The sequence below is a fragment of the Spermophilus citellus genome, assembly GCF_964194105.1.
Source record: "Spermophilus citellus genome assembly, chromosome: 14".
Lineage (NCBI taxonomy): Eukaryota > Metazoa > Chordata > Mammalia > Rodentia > Sciuridae > Spermophilus > Spermophilus citellus.
This window is the reverse complement of record NC_138194.1, coordinates 84,428,307-84,453,592: the sequence shown is the minus strand read 5'-3', so window position 1 is coordinate 84,453,592 and position 25,286 is coordinate 84,428,307. Positions and strand designations below refer to the sequence as shown.

The 25,286-nt window shown below is 38.2% G+C and overlaps 1 protein-coding gene across 4 annotated transcripts in view; it reads left to right on the top strand.

The window, feature by feature from the left end:
- The window catches only part of SAMD12 (sterile alpha motif domain containing 12), a 392,394-nt gene that overhangs the window by 148,714 nt on the left and 218,394 nt on the right, over nucleotides 1–25,286 (top strand). For 3 of the 4 annotated variants that reach the window (XM_081266869.1, XM_081266868.1, XM_081266870.1), the window contains exon 3: nucleotides 7,825–7,954. In XM_081266869.1, the coding sequence (XP_081122995.1) occupies nucleotides 7,825–7,954 (130 nt within the window). The remainder of the gene's footprint in view (nucleotides 1–7,824; nucleotides 7,955–25,286) is intronic. The other variant, XM_081266871.1, reaches the window with a different exon arrangement.

Below are 25,286 nucleotides of genomic sequence, written 5' to 3'. Positions count from 1 at the left end.
CCAAGCTTGTTTCATCATATCACTCTCTCTGTCAAAAATAGAAAAAAAATGAGGATCTGAGATGTGAGCTATCTTACTAAGAATTATAGTGCTAGACTGCCTCTGCATTTTTGGCTCAGTCTAGGAGAAATCTAATTGGAGGAAAGGCTGTTTTAGTCCCAACCTGAGAATGTCAAGAGCACAGCTGGGACCTGCACCAGTTTTCTGACACTCAAAGGATGTAGGAGCTGTGATATATGATGACGGACCAGACAGTTCTTCCATTCGCTCAACAGATAATTATTGAGTGCCTGTCTTGTGCCAGGCACTGTTCTAAAGTTTGAGATTCTTCACAAAATAAGTCCCCAGCCCTTGTGCCAAGCACAAAGCAGTGAAAAGAGACAGATAATAAACAGGAGATAAAATAAGTGAATTATGTGGTGTGTTTAATGGTACGTGTCATGGGGAAAGAAACACTGGAGTGAGGTAATGGGTACTGGATGCACCAGAGAGGAGTTGGCTTTATTAAACAGGGAGATCCAGATATAACTTGCTAAGAAGGGAGCATTTGAACAAAGGTTTGAAGGAAGTGAGGAATTAACATGGAGGTGTCTAGGGGAAGAGCAAGAAGTAGTTATGGTTGGCATTTTTTGGCAACAGCAATGGAGCAGGAAAATGAATAAAGATGACATCAAAGATGCTCATTAGCCAGGTTGTGTGAGACCTTGTAAGTCATTTCCAAGATTTAAAATGAAGTCCATGGGGCTGGGGATGTGGCTCAGTGGTAGAGTGCTCACCTAGCACATGCGAGACCCTGGGTTCAATCCTCAGCATCACATAAAAATAAATAAAACAAAGGTATTGTGTCCAACTTCAACTAAAAAATAAAATATTTTAAAAATAAAATGAAGTCCAGGAAGGAACAGAACACCTTGATAGTGTATGAGATACCCAGAAGCAGCACTCTAGGTGAGGCAGGATGGAGTTTCCGGGCAGGAGTGTGGTGGTGAGGGTGTTGGGAGAGATGGAGTTTGATGTATTTGAAAGTTGAACCGTCAGGTTTCTCCAGTAAATTAGATGTGGACTATAAAAGAAAGAATAGTCAATGGTGAATCCAAGATGTCAGGCCTCAGTGCTAGGAGGAAGTTTCTATCAGATAAGAGATTTTATCAGCTGGATTGGTATCAGATGAGATGTTGAAAGTGGCAGATAGAGCAGTTTGGGGGTAAAAAAAAATGAGGTTCATCTTGGACATGGTGAGTTTGTTGACGTATTGGATACATGGAACATGGTCAGTTACATATAGGCTTTGGTTGTGTAGGGAGAGGAGTGGGCGACATGGTGGGGTTTATCGGCCTATCTAATGATAAGGAAATAAGAGCACTGATTTGCTTGTGAAATATAAATTAGAGGGTGGTAAGGAAGCTTGTTTTGCATTTTTTTTTAAAGATGGGTCTCAATCAGTGAGAAAGATAATGAAGGTCTGACTTTAATTCCAGTATGAAAGAAAACTTTAAACCAGGAATGTTGATTAGCAATGAGTGGCCTATTTCATAGGATATACTTTCCTAATGCTTTGAATTTTCAGGGAGATCCTTGAATCTAGATCAGTGTTTCCTCAAATTTCATGCAGCAAAAAAAAAAAAAAAAATGGGAGAGAGAGGGATAATCATTTTCAATTAGGAAACTGACATGTTGTCTTTATCCACATGAAGTTGTTTCAATGCACACACGTAGACACTCTCACTTACACAACTTGATATAGTCATCATAGTTCCACTCTATCAGCCACTATTTGAGGTGTCTTACAGTGAATTGGATTCTTACTTCAGTTTTAAACTTGAATTAATTGATTTTTCAAATACCTTTAAACTTTCAATTTCTGTGAGTCTGTGGTTCTCAGCATTTAGGAATGAAAAAGATCTTCCCTAAATTTGATATGGGCAAATTAAGAGAAAATAGAACCTTTTTTTCTTCAACATGGATGATGCAAATGTGGGAAAATAACCAATACACTGGTTAATAAAGATTTGACATAATGAGTTGACACCTGTAACACAAATTGAGGTTCAGAAAAATCTACATTCAGGATAAGGGATCACTGGTTTGACAGCAGTTCATTTGTGGAGGACTCAAAGAGTGAGATTCTTAAGTGCAGCTTGAGTCTGTGATGTGTCTCAGTCATAATAAAGAGTTAGGCTTTTCATCAGATAGATTTCATTTTTGTAGTTAGCATATTTAGGACACTACCTTTTGAAGGAAATAGCAGCAAGTCACAGTAGCTAATGGAGGAAAATGGTAAAAGTTTTGCAACAGATACCATATGAGAAACAGTTGGAAAAAAAAAAAGATACCTTATGATGCCACAGTATGTATTTGGGAAAGCTGATCAAATTGCTTCCCCAGTGCTGATACTTAGAAACTATTAACCCTTCTCAGGAGCATCACAGTTTAGGAAGCAGGAAATGATCCAGGTGATGTGAAAGCAGCAAAGATGAACGAATGTCAAATAGCACTACATTTATCTGTCTTTCATTCACCCAAGAGGAAATAAATGTGTTTATCTTTTACCTGGAAACCTTCTGGCAGTGAGATGGTTTCTTTTTGAAAGATGTGAAGTTTAACAACTTTATTCATTCTGAAATATTTTGGTTCAAACCCAAGAATGAGCATTAAAAGTGAATCCCAGGCTACCCTGGAATCAGATAAAGCAAGCAAGATAAATTTTTAAAAGTTTTCTAGCCACCTCCTTCCAGGAAAGAATCAGAGTGACAGAAGAGGGTATTACTAGTATTTAAAATTAATTAAATCAAATGCTGAGCATTTCCTCTTGCTCATAGAGGACCTTTCTACCTTTCTTCAGGTAAATGAACATTAAAAATTGCTAAAGTAGACATCAATGGTTGATTCTATGTTTCCCTTTCCCCTCTTATTCCCTCTCCTCCTTTCTCTTTCTTCATTCTCATTCATTTTCTCTCTCTCTCTCTCTCTCTCTCTCTCTCTCTCTCTCTCTCTCTCCCCCATTTTGAATAGGATGGCACAATGGTAGCCAGCAAAAGAGAGGACAAGGAGCTATGGAACATTGAAAGATAGTAAGGGAAGAGAGTTCTTAGAGTTTGGAAACAGTGGCATCTAATGAGATGCTGAAAAGACGTTTGCCACTTTCTGGTGCTTAGCCATAATGCTCCCTTGTTCTACCATTGGATGGAAACCATCTGAATGTTCTACCATTAGATGGAAACCATCTGAATGTTCTCTACTTTTTCACAATCTATGGATGAGGTCTCATGTAAGTTCGCCTAGTTAAGAGCTTATTCAGCAATTGGGAAGTTAAAATTGCAGTGTTCTCTTCTAAACCAAAACCAAGTAAATTAAAAGAGAATTTATATGGCAAAAAGATAAGGGATAATTTAATTAGAAAATAAAATTTAACTTCAAATGCATATTGTAATAGGTCCTTTCCATACCAAATTTCTTTAAAGCATTTAACTCTTTTATTATTTAGCAGAAAAGCTTCATGTTTATCTTGGAAAACTTAAATGCTTAAGAGTTCTTTCCAGTTAAACACAAATCAGAAATTATTATAAAACACCGTTGAAGTTGTTGTATGAAGGCAAATTAAAATAAGAATCATTTACAAAAAAAACAAACAATTTGCAAACAACCTTTTCCTTAGAAATGTGTATTTTTTATAAAGTCTCGTAAAATGGAAATTAAAGGCATCTGAAATGCATTTTCTCTTTTGTCTGTAGAAAGGCCAGGACCAATTCCGAAAGGAAGTGCCTGGAATTCTGCTTGGTGTCATAATGCATATAGGTTACCATAATAAACTGCCTCCACCCTCTGTCAGGGTAGCAAAACAAACCAAAATTGTCTCCAGAGTTGTAAATCTAGGAATGATGTTCTAGAAGTGAACATGAAGAAAGAAAACTGGAGTAAATGTTTTCTTAATGTTTGCCTTGGGGCAGGATGTTTTTTTCCATATCAGCTTACTGTTCCTGGTAAATGTGAAATGCTTTATCTCTTTGTTTTATGAACTATTCTTATTTTGGTTGAGGTTCCTACTGTGAGGAAATTAAAAAAAAAAAAAAAAAAGACCTGGCAGCAAATCAGAGAAAATGATCAGCTAGTGATGGATGTAAAGGGAGGGGTTAATATTGGGAGGAAAAGGATGAGAGAGTAGTGGAAGGATATGGTACCTTCCTGCCTTCTGTCCCCACCTTCCATGGGGCAGTCTGTTAAATGCCACAGAGGGTACTTTAACATGTGTCTTTCATTGTTGTTCTACTTTGCACACAGAAATAAATCTTGAGATCCTTAAAGACATCAGATTACGGCATTTACTCCCCAAACTTGACTGCTGTTGGGGAGGAGACTGACAATGGAAGGAGGTATGAGGTTCACCCAGGTGCTACAAGAAGAGAGGCTCAGACAGAAATTTAAAAAAAAATGAAGACTATCTCTGAGAACTCAGAAACATTGTCATAATGGCTTAACAAGTTAACGTGTGGTGAACTATTAACAATTTTATAATTCAACCAAAGCTAAGAATCAGTTGATAAATAGGGTTGATACTTTTATTGCCCTTTGGTTAAGAAGAGATAAACAACTCTTGTTAATAGTAGGAATCTTTATTCTCTGTTTCATTTGTTATACCAGTTTATATGGAGACATTTCCCTCTGGGTTTGTAAAGTCTTAAGCAACTGATTCTAAATCATTACTTATCGAGAATATATTCTGAAGGAAAAGTGAACCAGTTCCTTGATTGTTAGCCTCAGAACTACTGAATTTAGGACAAAGGAAAATTTATAACAAATGCATATAGGGTGAGGATTGTTCTGAGTTGACTTGGCAACTTTGGGTAAATCTTTAGCTGAAGCCTAGCAGAATGGGTTAGTTGTGGTGCGGAGTTGTCTGTTGTGTGGGAAATGAGCCAGTTAAAGAATGACCTTTCAGGAAGAAGGAAGTTTAATATATTGATGTATAAGCAACTCCATCCCCCTGCCTCTTCCTTCCTAATTTACAGCCTTCTCTGACTGGTTTATAGGAGTCTTCAAAAAATGTGATTAGCTGTACTTGCAAGAAACTTGCAAGAGTTTCAGGGTAATGATGTGTCAGCTTTAAACTCATTGAGTTAATCTGAAGGAAAGTTTTTAGAGCAGGAGAGAGCCAGATTCAGAGATGCTGACTTGTGAAACATGGTGGTAACTGCATTTCCACCTGAAAGATTTTAAATTCTGGTTTCCGAATCTTGCAAAGGAAAGAAAGTAATGATGGCCAAAAAAGACTGAATATCAACATCAGTAGCAACAAAAAAAAAAGTACTTATTTGTACCCACATGCCCAAGGTTCTCCTTTCTCATCAAAATTAGGAAAGAAACAATATGGTTTCACACAGAGCTTAGAAGGAAAATGGTGGCCGAGACCAGGGACTGAAGAAGGGTGGTAGGCAGAGGCAGCTGTGTTGATTAGGAGCTATGCAAGCACAACACACTGTGGGGAAGAGCGGGGAGGGCTGGACCTGAAACTCACTGCAGACCGGATAGTCACATGGACTTGAGAACACAGATAAAGTGAAAATCGTTTATTTTTACTCATTCACTTTTTCATTGTGCCCTCACAGAGCATCTATTAAATGCAATGCACTCTAAGGAACACAAAGTTATAGCAGCTGCTCTCCTCGCTAGTTACTCGTGTTGCAAAACAAATTACCCTAAAACTTGGTAGTGTGCAACAATTATTTTTGATGCTCACCAATTATATGAGTCTGGAATTCACTTGATACAGCAAAGAAGTCTTGTATTTGCACAATGGTGTCTGGGTTCCTCAATGAGAAGATTCTGAGGCTGAGACTAGAATTATATGAAGCTTGTTTACTCATTTGTCAAGTGGTTGGTGGTGGCTGTCAGCTGAAACCTTAGCTGGAGGATTGGCAAACATTCTTGTGCATGGTCTCTTCATGTGGCTTGTGCTTCCACATACCATGGTGGCTATGTTCTAAGGGTGAGTGCTACGAGCAGACATCACATAACATCAATTCCACTGTACCACCTTGGTCATGATGATCACATACCCTGCTGAAATTCAACTGGCAGAAACATCAATCCAATACCAGTGCAAATAAGTATGCTCAGTCACATTGAATGAGAACATATACATATGTGTGCACATATATACACATGTGCCCACATATGTGTATATATATGTATATATACACACATTTATGTCTGATTTACATATGAAGTCATAGAATGATATATATAGCCTCACCCTCCTGCATATGTATGGTCATATTTGAAAAATAGAATCTGTCACACTTAATAAGAGTGAAAGGGGAAACAAATATCATAGTACAAAAAATTTTGGTTGAGTATTTTTTGGAATTATTTTGTGATGGCTCAAAGAACCATTCAATTGAAAATACATTGATAAAAAAATAATACCTGAGCCCTATGCTTTCCAAACGAGAATCACTACATATTCCTCCCACTATGTTTACTATTTTCTTCTCACCATCTGTACCACTTTTCCTTAAATTTTTTTCCTAAAATTGGGGCAATGAGTTTTTTTTTAGCTCAAATTTGTTTTAAAAGTAAACTTGATATTACTGAATAAAATGAATTATATTTTATCCCGTATTTTATTTTCCATAAAGTGAAGTTTGCCTCAAACATAATCAAAGAAAAAAGAAGAGTAAGTAGATGTTGCTAGATTTGCTGCTTTTTGTTACAGGTTCTGAAACTGAAGCAAACCTGCTCTTTGTTGGGGAAAAAAAATTTTAGGAAGTGTTTGAAGGATGCTAAATCACACTCCTTCCAAATTAAGGCTTTTTCCTTGCCTTAATCTGAAACATGGAAAGAGAAGTAGAAGAAAATGATGCCTAGTGAGAAGGGCAGTGATATTTAAGGGTGGATCTTTGTACCACTCAAGACCCTTTAAAGAACTATCAATATTGTAGACCTACTTTTTTGGCAAATGCTTTTCCCAGAATGATAAAAAATATTGATGCTGATGCTTTCATTTCACCTAAATCAAATTCCTGGGATCCATGGGGGAGACCAGCCCCTGACAGAGTCAATGCTTATTAATAAATGTATTTGAAATCCACCATTTCTCAAAGGCTGGGACCTTTACACCTCTGTGTGTTTTGATATTTTTCCCTTAGAAACACTTCCCTCAAAGAACCAGAGAGCAATAAAAGGCCTTGACTAGCTGGCTTCTATATAAAGCCTAACTACTCCATTATCTTATTACCATCCTCCACATGCTGGCAGAATTGACTGTTGGATTCCCCACTGTGGCATAACTAATGTTCCTAGGCTTTATAGGGTCACCCTAAGTCCAGATCCTGCAGGCCATCTTGCACTTTTTTAGTATGCAAGTATCTAAGTCCTATAGCATTCAATCCTAAAATAATTATTCGCATTTGCAGGGACAAGTGTTGCATTAGGCCCTAGGGATGTCAGAGATAAGAGATGAATGCATTTCTGAGTAGAGAGAAAGGTCCTTGGGGGCTGCTATTTTACCCCTAAAATTTAATTACTTGCTTAGTAACCCCGTTATCTTGTTGTTAGAGTTTTTAGTAGAAAACTCTACTTCCTAAGGTTTTCTCCCAGTGAAGATGATAACTCAAGAATAATTTTCATGGCCTCCTCTTCCTGGACCTTTTCTTTGTTTTTTAACAACACAGAGAAAGTCTGTAGAGGTTACAAGGAAGACAAGAGCCAGATAATCATCATCAGGGAATCCCCACTCTAGGACTTTCAACAATAGTGCTTTCCTAGGCATGGGGCTGGCATTAACAGACCTTCTTTTTTTTTCTCTTTCTCTCTCTCTATTTATAGTCATCTACTGTGAAGCTGTCAAAACCAGTGGCTCTATGGACCCAGCAGGATGTCTGCAAGTGGTTGAAGAAACATTGTCCAAATCAGTATCAGATCTACAGTGAGTCATTCAAACAGCATGACATAACTGGTAAAGTATGCAGTATTCGAGATATTTCACACACACACACACACACACACACACACACACACACACACCCATAGTGTTACCAGGAAACAGTATCCTCCTGCTAAAATGTTCTGGTGTGGGGTTACTCTAAAAGGGTGATAAACTCCAGATTCACACAAACCATGACATTTAACAAACATAAATGGTTTTGAGGGGAAAACTGTGAATTTTGAGTGTCTAATATAAAAGTGCATTCAAGGTAAGGAATTGGGGGATCCTCAAGAAAAGAAAAGCAAACTATTCCTAGAGAAAAAATGGAGTCTTCCAAAGCAACTTGCTTACAGGATTCCTATAAAGATCTAAGCAGGAAAGTTTTCTAGTTAGAAAAATGTTTATTTTTTTTTTAATTCCTATTGCGATTTTAGCTACAGTTTGTTGACTTCTCTTACTGGTGAGCTGTTCCTGCGTGTTCCATGATGTAGAAGAGTCTATGGTGGAAAGGCTCTTTTCCTATGATCTGGCCATCCAGTTCCCTGAGGACCATCCTCTGCGTCCACACCCTGAGATGTTCCAAGATTCTGAGGGAAAAATAATACTAATTCAGTGTCCCTCTGATAAATAACCTTTAGGGGGACAAGGTAAAGCTTGGCTTAGATCAAGACTATTGGAGTATTATATAGGGGGGTTAAAAGGCACTGGAAGCATAAAACAGGACAGTACAGTGAATTGCAAGGACCCTTCAGATCAGTCTGTCAGTTGGGGGCTGAGATGGAGAAAGTACACCACCCACCATGGCAGTGGATTGGAGCTGGGGGGTTTCCAGGCCTCATATGCCCCTGTGGCTCCACCTCCATCCCCTCATCCACAAACACTACAATGAAAGATAAGGCTGAGGAACACCACACTAAGGGCTTTGTGTGGAAGAAATGTTGAGAAATCTAAGTCTAGTAGAGATCCTCCCTCTCTTTTGAGAGAAAATTGATGTCCCCATGAGAAAGTGACTTGCTGTGGAATATGTGAGCACTCCAGATTCCAAACCTTTTTCCAAACCCACCATCTACCTTGAGAAATCCTAACCCTTCTCCTTGCTATATTTACTCCTATTTTTTTTTTTTTTTTTTTTGGTACCAGGGATTGAACTCAGGGGCACTTGACCACTGAGCCACATCTCCAGCCCTATTTTGTATCTTATTTAGAGACAGGGTCTCATTGAATTGCTTAGCTCCTCGCTGTTGCTGAGGCTGGCTTTGAACTCACGATTTTCCTGTCTCAGCATCCCCAGAGCTGCTGGCGTATTACAGGCATGCACCACTGTGCTCAGCACTCCTGTTGTTTTGAAAGGGACACTTTAGCAGAAAGTATTACTTTTTGTAGTGTACTTCTTGCCCTAGAGAAGGAATTAGTTGGTGGTTTTTAAGTGTGTTCCATGGAGCCCTTGACGGCCAAAGGAGATGGGCAGTGCTTTTTGGGCTGAGGTAGGTGTATCACTCAAACCCGTTCCCTTTACATCCGTTTTACATATTCCATTCATACAGAAAACTCAATTTGTAAAGAGGGTTCTAACACTAAATATTTTTTTAAAAGCTGAGCCAGATTATTTTAGATTTCTGCTTACCAAGTTGACAATGACTGAATATACAAAGAACACCGTCAGGTGTAGCTTAAGCTGAGTTCACAAGCGAGTTAAATTCTCAAGTATTAAAGTGGTCCTTCATTGCACTTTTTGTCTCCCCTAAACTAGAGCTAATGAACTTTTGGGATGAGATTCCAGAAGTCCTGAAGGCAGTGAGGATGCTCAGCTTAGACTAGAGGTGTCTAGATTTCATTTTTTTAGTTGTCCCCATAAGTGTAAAGGACAAGCCCACAGAGGGGTGGTTGTTCCATCCCACAAAGTGAGCAGCCAGTCAGTAACTGACTGATTACAGACAGTGACTGCTTAATGTCCCTTAATGGTTGTGTGATAGTAATGGCAAAGCCTATTCATGATCTTATTTGAAAGCAGTGCTGTCCCTCATTAGGGATGAGAATTACCAGGAAAGATAGGCTTCAGAACAGATGGAGGAAGGTGAGCCATATGCCCCTCAGGATTAAAGTTCTCATGCTTCTGGGCTGATGGGGTAAAAGGCCCACTTCCCGGGGCTCTGTGCCATGTGACATGAGAAAGGGGCAAGGCAATGAGATGTGTGGTCAAACAGTTGTCGTTTTGCTATTGGTGGCACACTTGGTATCAGGAAACACCTCTGCTCTGGAGAAATTGCAGCTTCCTTGGGATCTTGAGCAAACTCTAACCTGGGCCAGTTGTTCAACCTCACTTCTTCATCTCCCAAATAAAGAGCATAATACTGCCTGTCTCGGAGAGTGGTCATGAAGGTTAAATGGAATAATAGAGCCAATCATGGATTTAGACCTCCTGCCTGAAGTCCTGTGCTGTCATTCATATCAAGTGTCATTTGGAGCTGTTGAAAAACACACCCTCACTTCATTCTGAGAGAAACCTATTTTCTGGCAAGCAAAGAAAGTGAATTATTTGGGGACTTGGGGAACAGAGAGAATGATATCAGATTAACATTTGGTCCACATCTGTTTGACCTTCATCTGTTGGAGACCTCAGAATCCCACTCTCTTCCCCTGTTCTCTAGCCCCTGCCTCTCTTGGAATGAATTTAAAGTAAGAATGATTCTAAGTGCCAGGTGGTCAGAAGATGGCTTCTAGGACTTGAATCGGTGATTACCAGCCCCATGATGCTGGAAGCAGTGGAAACCCCAGAGCCCTTGGAGGCTATGATAATAACCAGGGCAAAGCATCTGTGAAAAATCAATTTGTGCTGGGTGTGGTGGCACACACCTGTTAATCTCAGTGACTTGGGAGGCTGAGGCAGGAGCATCTCCAGGTCAAAGCCAGCCTCAGCAATTTATCAAGGTCCTTAGCAACTTGGTGAGACCTTGTCTCAAAATATAAAAAGGGCTGGGGATGTGGCTTGGTGGTTAAGCACCCCTGGGTTCAATCCCCAGTACTAGAAAAAAAAAATCAAGATGCACTGATAGAGCAAACCTCAACACCACCTCCAGTGTCTGTACAGATCTAGAGTGACTCAGGGAGAGGACAGGGCAGTGGTTCCAAAGGTCAGATCCAAGCCAGAGCTGCAACACACTGTGTGACTTTGTAAAGGCTGCTGTGTCACTTGTTCTTTCTTCGACTGTAAAATGGAGATGATTATAGCACTTGCCTCAACGTGGTTTTATGGAGGGAGTCCCTGGTTACCCCAAGCATACGATGAGTACAAACTGCCGCTGTGCTTCTAAGTGCTGCCCTGACTCTGTGAAAACAACACAACACACAGAAGCAGTGTTGGATTCATCTAGCTGTTATCCTGATAATTGGGAAAGAGCACCTAAGGAGAAACAAAAGTCTGGGCTGGTAAATACCCTGTGCTAATCTGCAAGGCTGCAAACAAGAGCATTCGAGAGTCTCTTGTTTATGCTGAGATTCTCCCAAGTGCTGCTGTTCATTTATTTTTCTTAAAGCAAGGATTTTCAGTATCATGCTCATTAGGGAAACATGTTATTTCAACATAACATAAACAGCCCTTGATTTAGAGGCAGATGGTCCAGTGATAGTAAATAAAAAGGACATATACTAAATGGAAAGAAGACAAGATAGAGAAAGAGAAAGAAGAGAGAGACGTTTTCTAATCATATGCCTGAGTCAAACCCTCCATTGTCTTTCACCCCAACCTCTAAGACACAGTAGCTGCATAATGTCTTGCAAGTTAGTTTCTCATCAATAGAGTGAGAAGAATGTTTATCTTAAAAGGTTGTTGGGAAGATTAAACAGAATGACACGTGTGAAGGGCCTAGCTTAATGCTGACATTCTTCCATTTAGCAAGTATTTATGGGACCTCTCCAGGTACTAGGTTTAAGGAGTGAGTAAATAAGATTGTCAGTGATCCATGTGGAGAAAAAATTGTCCATGGAAAACCATGCATCATTGTCTGTATCACACCATCTTGTGTTATCTAACTGTGATTCTAGGGAGTTGCCTTACAATTATATAAGTTGTAGACTGACAGCAGTACTGTAGTTCATCCCCCAATCCACAGTTTTGTTTTGTTTTGCAGGGTGGGAGGGGGTACTGGGGATTCAATTCAGAAGCACTCTAGCACTGAGCCAAATCCCCAGCACTATTTTGTATTTTATTTAGAGACAGGGTCTCACTGAGTTGCTTAGCAAATCGCTGTTGTTGAGGCTGGCTTTGAACTCAAGATCCTCCTGCCTCAGCCTCCCAAGCCACTGGAATTATAGGCATGTGCCACCATGCCTGGCACAATTTTGCTTTTTGTAGTTTTAGTTATACATCATCAACTACAATCCATTTTACTGTTATTGATCTCTTACTGTGACTATAAATTAAACTTTATCCCAAGTATATTTGTGTAGGAAAAAACATGTTATGTTTAGGGTTTGGTACCATCTGTGTTTTCAAGCATCTACAAAGTGGTCTTGGAACAAATGTACTGTGGAAAAGGAGAAACTATTCTACAACAAAATTCTTGTCTCTTGACATGTAAATTCTGTCCCCCAGAGGTTTAGTTGACTTTTCTAGCCACTGCAGAATAGGCGAACTTTGCCTCCTGTTTGCAGATTGATTTCAGCTTTCCAGATCCTTAATTGTGTCTGCTGTTTGGATTCTCTCTTAAGCTAGGTGTAACATCATACTGGTTTCCTCGTTAATGAGTTAAATCAAAATCTTAATCGCACATTCATTTGTATGAGGATCAGCATTTTAACTTTTTTTGAAAATTAACCTTTGTAGTTTAAAAAACAAGGTTGTATGTGTTTTTACAAACATTTCCACTAGATTAACATTTTTCTTATGCTTTAATTCAAAGGACTTTAAATTCTAAACAAATTCCACCCCCCCCAACACCACCAGCTATATTTTAATCCACCCGTGTTCAAAACTTTTTGTAAATTTCCTATTAGAATTTCTGATTATTTCATTGTGTCCAGAGAGCACCTGCTATTTTGTGGCAGATGTGTTTAATCAGAAGAGAAGTTACGTATGTTAACTCTGCCTAAGCATTCTTTAAAAGGAGTACGATGGTTAGAATACCGGAGAGGCAATAGGATATATAGATTTAAATCATCAGATTAGACTTGAAGGAAAGAAATTTGTCTATTTTCCTGTGCTTGCAAGATTTTTTTCCCCTAGCTTTCTGAGGCCTGGCCCAGAATGCTGATGAGGAAGCTCTACTGGGACCAGGTGAAAGCTCACAGGCAACTTTCAGATTCTCTTTTATGCACAGTTAAGAATCTTTTCAGGTTTGAGGAGATTTCAGCCCCAAGCTGTGCCTGGAATTCTTCCTATGGCTAAGTCCCCTCCACTCCTTTTCCTTCAAATCCTCCATCTGTGAAGGGCTCTTTCCCTTGCTAACTTAAAAGACTTATTTTCATGGGTGAAGTACTTAGAACTCTTTGAGAATATCAAATATTTTTTTAAAAGCTACCTTGAATGTGTAAAGGGTTTCCTCGGGTCTGCTTCTTGGAACAACAATGGTTATCCTACAGATGTCTGCATGCGTATCCCCTATAAATGGCCCATATTGATTTGTCATATCTCTAAATGGCCTCCTGTAAAAATAGATGAATACCTCTGGTCCTTTTTTGTGTTTGCACCATTGCCATTTGTACCTCTTTCCCCTTTTAAAAGTATTCCGCTGAGAAGTAGCACCCTGAAATCTGGCAGTTCTACTTATGCTATTGAATAAAGGGAAACCACTTTGTCTCTCTCAGACCTTTGGAATGTGGCTCTGTGCATTTGCTAGCAAAACATTGTTCCATTCATTGCTGATTTTTCTGAGCTTTTCTACCCCTTTATCTTTCGCTATTGTCTTCTCAGTCTTTTATTATGGCTATAGTTCCCCATTGAGACCAATGGGGTGTGTAGTTAACAAGTGTCAAAAGAAGTAGAATAATTACTCTATGTGATGTACCTATGAGAATACTGCTTAGTAGAATCCAGTGTAACCAAATACAATGTGAATGTATTTAACTACCACAGTGCCTCATCTGCACATTTTCTCGTCTTTATTGCTTTTCCCTCTGGATATTGTGTTCTACTTCTCGATATCTTTGTATTTTTTTGCCATTTCTCTTTCATGTGAACTGCTCTGTGCTTTATATGAAGTCTCCAGCTTTATTTTATATCTACATAGTAAAGTTCCTGACATGATTAGGGCCTGAGTTATTTCTTGTAAGTTAATTTTCCGATAATAGCCTTTATTCTTTGTTTTGAATCCATTTTGTTGGAAAGCTTACTAAATTTCTACTCCTAATAACTTAGTTTTTGAAAAATATCCCTCGGCATTCTTAAATGGAGGATTCTGAATGAGTTTTTCTTGATGGGTTCTGGATGATAGGCTTCTGAATGTTGGAAAGGACTTTTGAGTACCATCCAAAGTTTTACAGGGTCAATAAAAAAAAAAAAAATTCTTTCCTTGATAAGTAAATACAGGACTTAGGCAAATGGACATCAGTGTTCACTTCATTCCTGATGAAGCTTTTTAGAGAATGCCACTGAGGTCTTTGAACAAATGGATTTGCTAAGAGTATTTCCTCTCTGAGTCAAGCATCCCTCTTGTTGCTGACACACCCAAGCACTCTCTTTCAGTTCTTGGCTTAAGCAACTAAATCAAGGCATATGAGTCCACAAAGGGGACACAACATGGGACTGAGCTAAGCAAACACCATAGGAAGGGCAGGAGAGCATCCAGGGGCATTATTTAGTGGAGTCCCTTACCTGCCCCCAGGACTAGGGCCTGGGGTGGAGGGTATGTGTCCCTCAGGAGTTCAACCAAATATCTCCCTGTCTGTGCCTTCCAGCATCCTGCTGCATGGCTGGCCAGCTTAGCTGAAACACCTCAAGCATTCGCAGTTAAAAAGCGCCCTCTTTTTCTGACTTAGGTTCTGAACTTGTGTGCTAGTGGTCACGGTGTCTTGTTTCTTCTCCTCTCTCCTCCTCCTCCTCAGCAGCAGTCCTGTGAACATCTTTGAAGTCTTTCAAATACCATACTCTCTCTGCCATCCTCGAACCTAGCCATTAACCTAGTTAATCCCAGTTTTCCTTCCAGCTTGGGTTTAGATACAAGCTCTTACAGAATAATCCTCCTTAATTCTCATTTTGGATTAGGTATCTGATCCCCTAAGTCTGGGGATAAGCCTTATAGTTGGACTTATCACACATTAAGTTGATAGCTGAAAATCATTAGCAGGTTCATATGAGGTTTAATTGAAACACAGTCCTGGGTCCTATTTAGGTCCCCAGGTTAGAAACCATTGCCCAAGAAAGCCACAGATGACAGCCACCGTTGCAGACTCTTTCTGCCAGGCGTCTGAGGAACCATAACATCACTGTCCAACCCTTTCCTTTATTCCGGTGGACTGTTGGTCAGATATCCCCAAATACTGCCTTCCAAGTTCTTCCTTTGTCTCTAGTTGATGTTCTTCCTTCTACATTGAGAAGATAGAGACAGTCTAATTGGATTTCCCTAAAAGTTCTAACCCTCCACCTTCTCTACATTTCAGGAGACATTCTTCTACAAACTTTTTCTGGCTTTTCTTTAACCAGACATCCCCTACATTTGCTGGGTCATTGTTCCCTCAGTTATATTGATCTTCTTGTCTTCATTCTAGATATGCTGGCTTCCTCTCTTCTTACTAAGAATTTCCATTCTCGCCCCTTGACTAGCCTATTTCTATTCAATTCATTTATAAATCATAGTTAATTCATTTATTTAAAAATGCCTATGGCCCCCTACCTCAGTGCAAGCAGAAACCTACACCCAGGGACTTCAGAATCCACAGTCTTTTCAATCTCATGAGAATTTTTCATCCTGATACACTAAATGCCAGGCATAGCTAAATAAATTTTAAAAATCTGAACTTTTACAGGGTACACATTCTCTGACCACAACAGGATTAAATTATAAATCATACAAGATATCTGGAATTTCCCAGATATTTAGAAACTTAACATATATCCAAGTAAATACATGAAGGGAGAAAAAATCACAAAATTAATTAGAGATAATTTGGAACTGAATGATAATAGAAATATCTTATTCAAACAATTTGTATGGTGTTGCCATAGCAGCATTTAGAGGAAAATTATAGCATTAAAGCCTGTATTAAAAAAGAAAGACTTGATATTAATGAATAAAATTTTCATCATAGAAGTTAGGAAAGAAAGAACACACTAATTCCAAAATGAATAATAAAGAATTAATAAACTTAATAGTTAAACAAAACAAAACATACAAGCAGTAGAGGAAAATTTTACAAAGGTGAAGTAGCTTCTTTGATAAGATCAGTAAAATTGATGAATGCCTGGCTAGATAAAATAAGACAAAAAAGGCAGGAGGGGGGCTTGTATCAAGAAGAAAGTAGGTCATCACTAAACTCCCTACATACATTTAAAGATTAGAAAATATTGTGAACAAGTTTATGTTGGTACAGTTAGTAGCCTATATGAAATGGACAGATTCCTCAAAAAGTACAACTTAAGATTTTCTATCCTTTTTGAGTCTGTTTTAAATGGCCACATATCTTTCAATAAATTAAGTTTTTGCTTAAAACTTCCCACAAAGAAAACTCTAAGCCCAGAAGCCTTTTCCAGTGAATTCAAATAGTCAAAAAGGAACTGATACTAAATTTTTCCAAATTCTCTCAGGAAATAGAGAAAAAGGGAAATATTTTCAGTTTCATTTTATTAGGTCACAATAACCCAAATGCCAAAAACTACCAAAGACACTGAAAGAATATTATGGTATAGACCTAAAATTTCTTGACAAGATACAAATCTGGCTTAAGGAGAACATTATGTATGCTTACATAACACAGTCAACAGGTGAGAGGGCATTTAAAAGTAATCTGGGAACAGAAAATAGGTAAGGGGCAAGGGACAAAAATAAAGCTTTCCACTCCTAAAGGATGGACAGAAATACTATTAAAGGAATATTCCAGACATACTTACTGGAATTTCAGTTAAAAACACTCTTGCTCCATAATCTAAAATCACCCTAATATGTCTACAATAGTAACAGCAGTAGGATGTGACTGAAAGAACCTACAGGTGCAGATTCTCTCTGAGGAGCAGAACAAAAGGAAGAACCAAAGCCAAGAGCAGAAGGAAAAACAGATCCAAAAGAGGAATTTGAATGTCTTGGAGCCTATGGCTATCACAACCAAAACATCTCACTTCTTGGCCAGGGTAGCATATACACTTATGGTAAAGACCTATTTAATATAGTTCTTATTACCAAACAAATGTCCAGCTTTCACCAAAAAGTCATAAGGCATGACAAGAAGCAATAAAAATCAGACTAAAGAGACAATCAATAGAACCAGATTTAACTGTAGTATTGATATTAGATTTGTCAGAAATAAAACTTAAAATAACTATACATAATACATTAAAGGCTCTAATGTAAGAAGCATACCATAAACAAGAAATGGTAAGTAGCATAAGAAAGATATGGAAACATAAAAGACCAAAAGAAAATACTGTAAATTAAAAACAAGAACAAAAGTCCCTTCAATGGGACCTTCAGTAGACTTAACGCAGCCAAGGAAGGAATCAGTGAACTTGAAGATAGATCTATTGAAATTGCCCAAAATGAAATACCTAGGTGAAAATGAATGAAAGCACAGAGCAGAACATCCAGTAACTAAAACCGTATTAAGAAATGTGAATTATTTAATATGCATTATTAGAGTTGTCAGGAAGGGAAGAGAAGGCAGAAAAAATACTTTAGGTAATAATGAAAGAATTTTCTGAAATTGATTACAGTCATCAAACCACATATCCGAAAAATACAGAGAACATCAAGCAAAATAAATACCAAAACAATCACACCTAGGCTTATCATGTCAGAACTACCTATCTTCCAAAAAAAGGACACAGATGAATCCTAAAAGAAATCAGATTTTCCCATGTATTATGGTTGTACGTAATGGTGGAATTTGTTTTTACATATTTGTATATGTACAGAGTTAACAATATAATTTGGCCAATATCATTCCCCAGTATTCCTCATTCCCCTTAGATTACTTTAAAAATATACATTGTTAACTCAAGGATAACCATTAAAAAACTTTTTAAATGAAATAAAGGTGACATATTAAGAAATTGAAAAATAAGATGAAATCATATCAAATGCTCAATTAAAATCAAGATAAGTCAGAAAAATATGTAAATAAAAAGTTATGAAAATGATGAGTTTTAATTCAATAATGTTAAAATGCTAGTTTAAAGAGATTATCATCTTGGGTGGAAGAAAACTTATATATATGCTATCTATAAGAAACATACCTTCAGTTCAAATACCAAGCAATATCAAACTTTCCTATGGATGTGATGCAAATGAATCTTTTGTCCTTTGCTGAGAGTACAATATGGTGTCACCTGATTGAAGAACTTTAAGTTTGTTATAAAGTTCATCACTACCTTGAGAGATGATCCTGCAATTCTACTCTGGTGTATTTCCCCCAAGAGAAGGGGGGGGGAGGAATAAAAATAATTTCATAAAAGTTCACAAATATATATAATAAAGTATAGTTCACTAATACTCAAAAGAACTTAGAATAGGCAACTTCTTATTCCACTATGTCCTTCAAGAGGGAATAAAATAAATCATGGTATGTTTACACTAAAACCACAGCTCAGTAATAAAATGAACCAACAACTGATGCACATTGGTGTTAATAAATCTCACACTGTGCTGGTGAAACACACAAAAGCACATACTATGGGATTCCATGTGAAATTCTAAACAGACGAGCATAACCTATAGTGAATGACACAGTCAGATCAATGTTGATGGGAGTAGCAGATGGAAGGGAGATAGAGCAAGGAACTTTGCATGGTGAAGAAAATATTTTATACCTGCCTCAAAAATCATCTATTTTGTATTTCAAATGTGTGGAATTTATATAAATTATATGTCAATAAAGTTGATTTGATTTTGTAAAATTTTAGATAACATACTGTTTTGAAAGGGAAAATATGAAAATGTTATCCTACATATTTCTATCCTGGCTGTTGGGTCATTTACATTAAAGATGGATGGATGGATGGATAAGGTTTCATATTCATTTATTCACAACATAGATAATTGTCCATATAAAGATAAAGTTTGAAAAATGTACCCTATTTTATTTTTTTACTAAAGCATTCTTGTAAGGAAAGGCATAGTTTTACTAGTTTGGTTGGAGCAACAAAAGAAGAACCCTCTTGGCTTCTTGAGATTCTGGTATTTGGAGTCTACATCCGTGCAGCCAAGACCTTTGGAACTCATGATGAATTAAACTGCAGAAGATATCTTTTTGAATGGCACGTGGTTGCCACCTTCATATTTTTCTTAATGGAAAAATTTTTGAATTAAAAATGACTCTCACCATTTTAGAAACCAAAGAAATATTTAGCACCCCCCAAAACCTTCAATATTTAAAAATGTAATAAATGTTGCTCTCAGAAAAACGTACATCATTTTTATTTCTCCCATTTTCATCATAGAACACCAACACTTTGTAGCCTAACATAAAGAAGCTACTGCTCCAAGGACACGTTTATTGATATTCTAAATGCAGAGTTTATTTAATATTAGTGATAATATTTGGCAGATTAATAGTGGAAGTTGCCACCAGATGAACAATGTGTTTCCTAGATCAGACGGTTAGAACAGAAGGAGGAGTTGCACTATGCAGCAGTCCCGTGTTAGAAAACCTTGACGTCTTTAATAACACGTCGTTTCTTAGATGCGTTCTGTGTGCTGGAGGCTGTGCTGATTTGAATGAACATGATGAGCAGTTGGCTGCAAAAATCCCAGAACTCTGTCTAGAACTGCTCAGTGTTAAAGAATCAGAACAATCTCGCAAGCTATTATAGGTGAGGACTGTGTGAGGCTCAGGGTTCAGTGGGCCTCTCAAAGGATATAGAGGAGATGACCATTTACCATCAGCAGGATCTACCATTCCAGCTTTTGGGGATGATTAGGGAGTGAAAATGGAGAAAATACTTACAAAAGTGCCTGCACATTCTATTGAAGTCAATAAAAACCACCTCTGATCATCATTATCGGTCTACCTATAGTTAAATCGATAAGCATTTAGTGAGCACCACTATTCACTAAATACTGTGCTAATGGGGATGGATCACATTGACCCCATCACAGTGAGATAGAAAACCCCAGCATCATTGGTTCTATACCATCTGACTGAAGGGGACCTCCTCATGTCTCCTGTCTTCACAAAAAGAGTCCAAGAGCTAAACTGATTTGTACAAGGGCACACAACTTTTGGATTGCCAGAAAATGTTCAAAGCTTAGCCACATTGCTAAGGGAGAACAGAAGTCCCATTCTTATGAAAAGTCCAATAGGTGGCCATGCAAATTGGAGGAGCAAAGTGAAGGTGTTCTAGTGATGGAATTCATCTTCTTCACCTTTAACCAAATCCAGTTTGCCCTCTTTTTTTTTTTTTTTTTTTTTGGTAAAGATTGTACTTCTGTTGTCCCCTGTGAGAATGTCATATGGAACTAAATAAAATGTGACTAAAGGTCTAAATCCTCTGTTTATATTTTGAACACTGAACTTTTTACCCTGTCAGACAAATCAAGGCAACTACATGGAGTGCATTCTGAGAAGTCCCTATTTGCTTTTTAGATTCTGTTTCCATTTGATTCCCCCCCCCCTTTTTTTTAAACTAATGACTGTGTTAATTACTGTGTCAGTTTCTTTCATTTGTGTTTCATATGTTTTTGGAAAGCACTGGGGTCAGATTGCATCATCGAAAATTCCTTCCCCAATGAGGTTTGCTCCCATTTTCTGTTTGGAAATTAATATACCACAGGCACCCTTCCTGTTAAGACAGAGTATCTTCCCATTCTTACAGAGCCCAGGATTGTGAGGGCAGAATCTTTGGAACAGCACTTATTGGGGAACTGGAGATTAGGCTTTTAGAGGCCATCAGCTAGGTGGACCGATGGCTCTCTTCTTTGGATGTCATTATTTTTGGTGATGAGTCTGATGAAATACGTTAGTGATGGAGGAAACTGAAGCCCACACGGGGGGAGCTAATCATATTTAAGATCCTGTGGAACTACTTTGATGAACTGCAGCTGTCTTCAAGAGGAGTTGGCCAGCATCTTTTTAGGGCACTTTGTTCAAACTTGTTCTCCATGAAGATTCTCTTTAAAGATATCCTTCAATTCCCATACTAACTTTAAGACAGTGTTGCTGTTAAGTTTTTACAAAATGCTTGACAAACTTCACATCTTTGGTGGTTATGAAATATTAGAGAAAGACTATAAAGTCTGATCCACCAAGTGTTCACTGCCTGTGGCCTAGGCCAAGTTCATTTAATGTCTCTGAGCCTTGGGCTTCCTTTTCTCTAAAATAGTAAATTGACATCAGCTCTTATTACTGTTGTTTTGTAGCTGTATGAAATTCCTACAAATTTTTGTGTAAAGCAAAGCACTTTGCAAGTAGTAAGGAACTATATAAATATATATTTGTGTGTCCACACATATGCATAAGCATATACACGTTTGTTTATATGAGTTGGTTTTGCGTTCATTGTGTAAGAAGAATATCTCGGTTCTCTAATTAACATTCCAACACCAACCAGTCAGCTTCAGTTTCCCCAACCCACCAAAACTTTGCCTTGTCCAATGCATTTTTTAGTAATGATTATTATAAATATCATTCCATCTTTTATATACTTAACATTACATATCCCAAAGGTATTTTCCTAGTTACTCAGGATATAAAGAATTCAGAAGATGTAGTTCTTGCCCTTCCATAAATTATCATCGTGTTGGGGAAAACCACGCAATTTAGAAAAGTATTTAAGTATTTATATGCCAGTCACTCCAGCTAGCATTTTGCACATATTTTTGAATTGTATCCTTGTAATAACATTGTAATGTAGGTATTATTATTCCCATTTTATACATGAAGAAAATGAGGCCCAGAGAACTTAAATAGCTTTTCTAATGTCATACAAGCCCAGAATAGAAAAGTCAGGATTTTAAACCAGAGCTCATATTTTGACTTCTACATGGTAAAAGAAAGCCTCTTAAAAGTTCAAGTGGGAAGTATAGAAAAAAAAAAAACATGGAACTTAGTATGGAAGAAGAAATGACAAGGAACTCTTATCTTTGGACCAGTTTAATTGGGAAGTCTGGCTCAAAGGTGGCCAAATTTATCCTGCATAAAATTCTGGAAGATAAAGCCCCTAAAAATAAAGGTAGAGCCCCTCAAACATCAGATTGTGTGTATATAATCTTTTGGCTTCTTGGAAAAAAATTAGAAGAAAGTATGAGAGCGCTTGAGCCATGGGCTTACCCGGCTGTTGCCTCAGAGCCCTGTTTTCACATTCCAGGGCACTGGCCTGAGACTGAGAGGCATTTGGATTTCTGGATCCTGAAAGGGGAACTTCAAAAAGGTGAAGACAGAAGGATGGATTGGAACTACATCATAGGTTTGAGATCCAGGGAAAGGAAATTAGGTTTTCCTCCCTGGGTATCTTTCAGTACCCATTAAGGATATGATTTGATTAATAATGAATGAGATGAGCCCAATGCACTATTGGTAAAAGTCAAATATACGTGTTCATGAGTGCCATCACCAACACATGACGTATTGGTCTAGCTAGATCCTGAAGCTATTGAATAGCTCTTTTATCTGTCTCTCATTTGCTCCCTTTCCCAGGCTGCATTGGTAGTTTCACAAGCCTTTGCACAAGCCTCTACCCCTCTCCCATTACTTTAAGAATAGAGACCCATGGCAGTGAATTTCCCTGACCTCCACCCCAACAAGATGGGCTGCCTCCTTACCCCTCCTTCCCTGCTTCCTTAATGTATGAGGAAAAGCCCCTCTCTCCCAGGGCTGAAACCTTGGCTCTCCTCCCTTCTCCTACAACCAGAATTGTATAATTGTATTCATCTGTTTCCCACACACACACACTTCTGGATCTTTGGGCCTTCTGTCTCACTTTGCGCTTCAGTTTGAACACGGGCTGCATCCCACATATGACCCCTCCTGTCTGTTCTTCCTACCGTCCCTCAGGGTGTCTTCACGGTCTCTCCTGGGCATCGTGGTCTCTTCTCCCTATGATCCTGCTTCACGAGCCTCTAGGAAGAGATCTATTCTTCTGACTTTTAAAATCAGACTTTACAGGGTCATTTTCTGTGCACAGATTTAATGCCTACTGAATCGCAGTTCTTTAGCTTAGCATATGATGTCCTTCCTGAGCTTCATTTGTAACTGTCCTAGGACTCCAACCAATCCCTCTCATTCTTGACTCAATATCCACCTCGCCCATTATTTATTCCCTCCTCCCTACCCTCCTTGGAGCTGTCCAAGCAGAATTAACTTTTCCATGATGCATTTTCTTTACATTTTATGCAGTGAGTGATAGCTAGTATTGCTAATATTATAGCACTTATCACATGATATTAAAGTTATTTGGTTATGTGTTTATCTCCCTCCCACCAGCCCAGAAACTCCTCCAGGGTAGAAAAACTGTCTGATTTATCTTAATCTCTCTAGCTGTGTTAACCCAGTGCCTGGCATAAAATAGGTACTTAATAAGTGTTGATTGGATTAAATTGAGTTTGTTCTTCCTTTGATAGTCTTAGCACTGAACTTAAAGCCTTTCTTCATTTCTGTTGATAAGAATACTTTGATTAGTCCTTCAGTTTCCTGATTTGCCTCCTTTTCATGAAGTTCATTCTATACTTTCCTATCTTCAGCTTCTTATAATTACATTCTATTGATGTTCAAGTCTGTCTTCCTGTCTCATTCTCAGAAAAGTCCTATTTTACTTTTGTAAAGAACTCCTCTTTTGGGATCTGAACTAAGCCCCAAAATGTCATCTTTAAGTGTACTTGAAGAAGTGCTCATGCCAGACTCTCCAAACTCGCAGTGTCCCGAGTCCCACATTCTCTTTAGGCAGGGCTTCCCAGAATGTTTTGGCAGGCTGTCTGGAACTCTGCTCAAATCAAGAGCGAGTGTCACAGTGCTGTGGAAGCCTGCTGGGTCTGCTACAATTTAAGAGCCAGGTGCCATATCATAGGGGGGACATGAATCTCCCTTATCTGAACACTTTTGTTCAGGGCATGGGCATAGAATCGGTCACAGCACAGGGACATTAAGTGCTTATTTGCCTGATTTTCACAAGCAACAAAATGCAGTATCAATATAGCAGGTTGTTTCAGTCACACAGATGTCTGAACTTAGACACAACAATGCTGGAGTTTGATTTCCAGTCCTTCATGGCAATTTAGCTAACCAAAAACTGCCTAATGTCATTGGTGGATACTATCTTGGAAAATACAATTTAAATAGGAGAAGTGCAAAGAATGTCTAATGCATATCTTGAACCATATAAGTTATCAATGCCTACTAATCATGACCACCCAAAGTAGTAATTTCATTAGTTTTAACCTAATAGTACAGTATTGCATCTTATTTAAGGGAAATAGTAGAGTTTTGCATCTTATTGAAGGGAAGTAGGTAATAAGAAGTAGGCACAAGGGCTGGGGTTGTGGCTCAGTGGAAGAGCACTCACCTAGCATGTGCAAGGCCCTGGGTTCGATCCTCAGCACCACATAAAAATAAACTAATAAAACAAAGGTATTATGTCCAACTACAATTAAAAAATAAATATTAAAGAAGTAGGCACAACAATCCCTAAAAAACAAATACCAAATGTCTTCTTTGATATAATGAGAGCAACTATGAACAGAGTAGGGAGGAAGAGCAGGAAAAAAAGATTAACTTTAAACAGAGACATGAGATGGGAGGGAAAGAGAGAGAAAAGGGAAATTGCATGGAAATGAAGGGAGACCCTCATTGCTATACAAAATTACATATAAGAGGTTGTGAGGGGAATGGGAAAATAAACAAGGAGAGAAATGAATTACAGTAGATGGGGTAGAGAGAGAAGATGGGAGGGGAGGGGAGGGGGGATAGTAGGGGATAGGAAAGGTAGCAGAATACAACAATTACTAATAGGGCATTATGTAAAAATGTGGATGTGTAACCGACGTGATTCTGCAATCGGCATTTGGGGTAAAATTGGGAGTTCATAACCCACTTCAATCTAATGTATGAAATATGATATGTCAAGAGCTTTGTAATGTTGTGAACAACCAATAAAAAAAAAGTAGGCACAAAATATTTATTGGGCATCTATTGTATGCCAAGTGCAATTTATCACTTTTAATGCATTAACTCATTAACTCATGTAACTCTAAGATATATTATCCATCTCTTTGGATATAAGGAAGCTGAG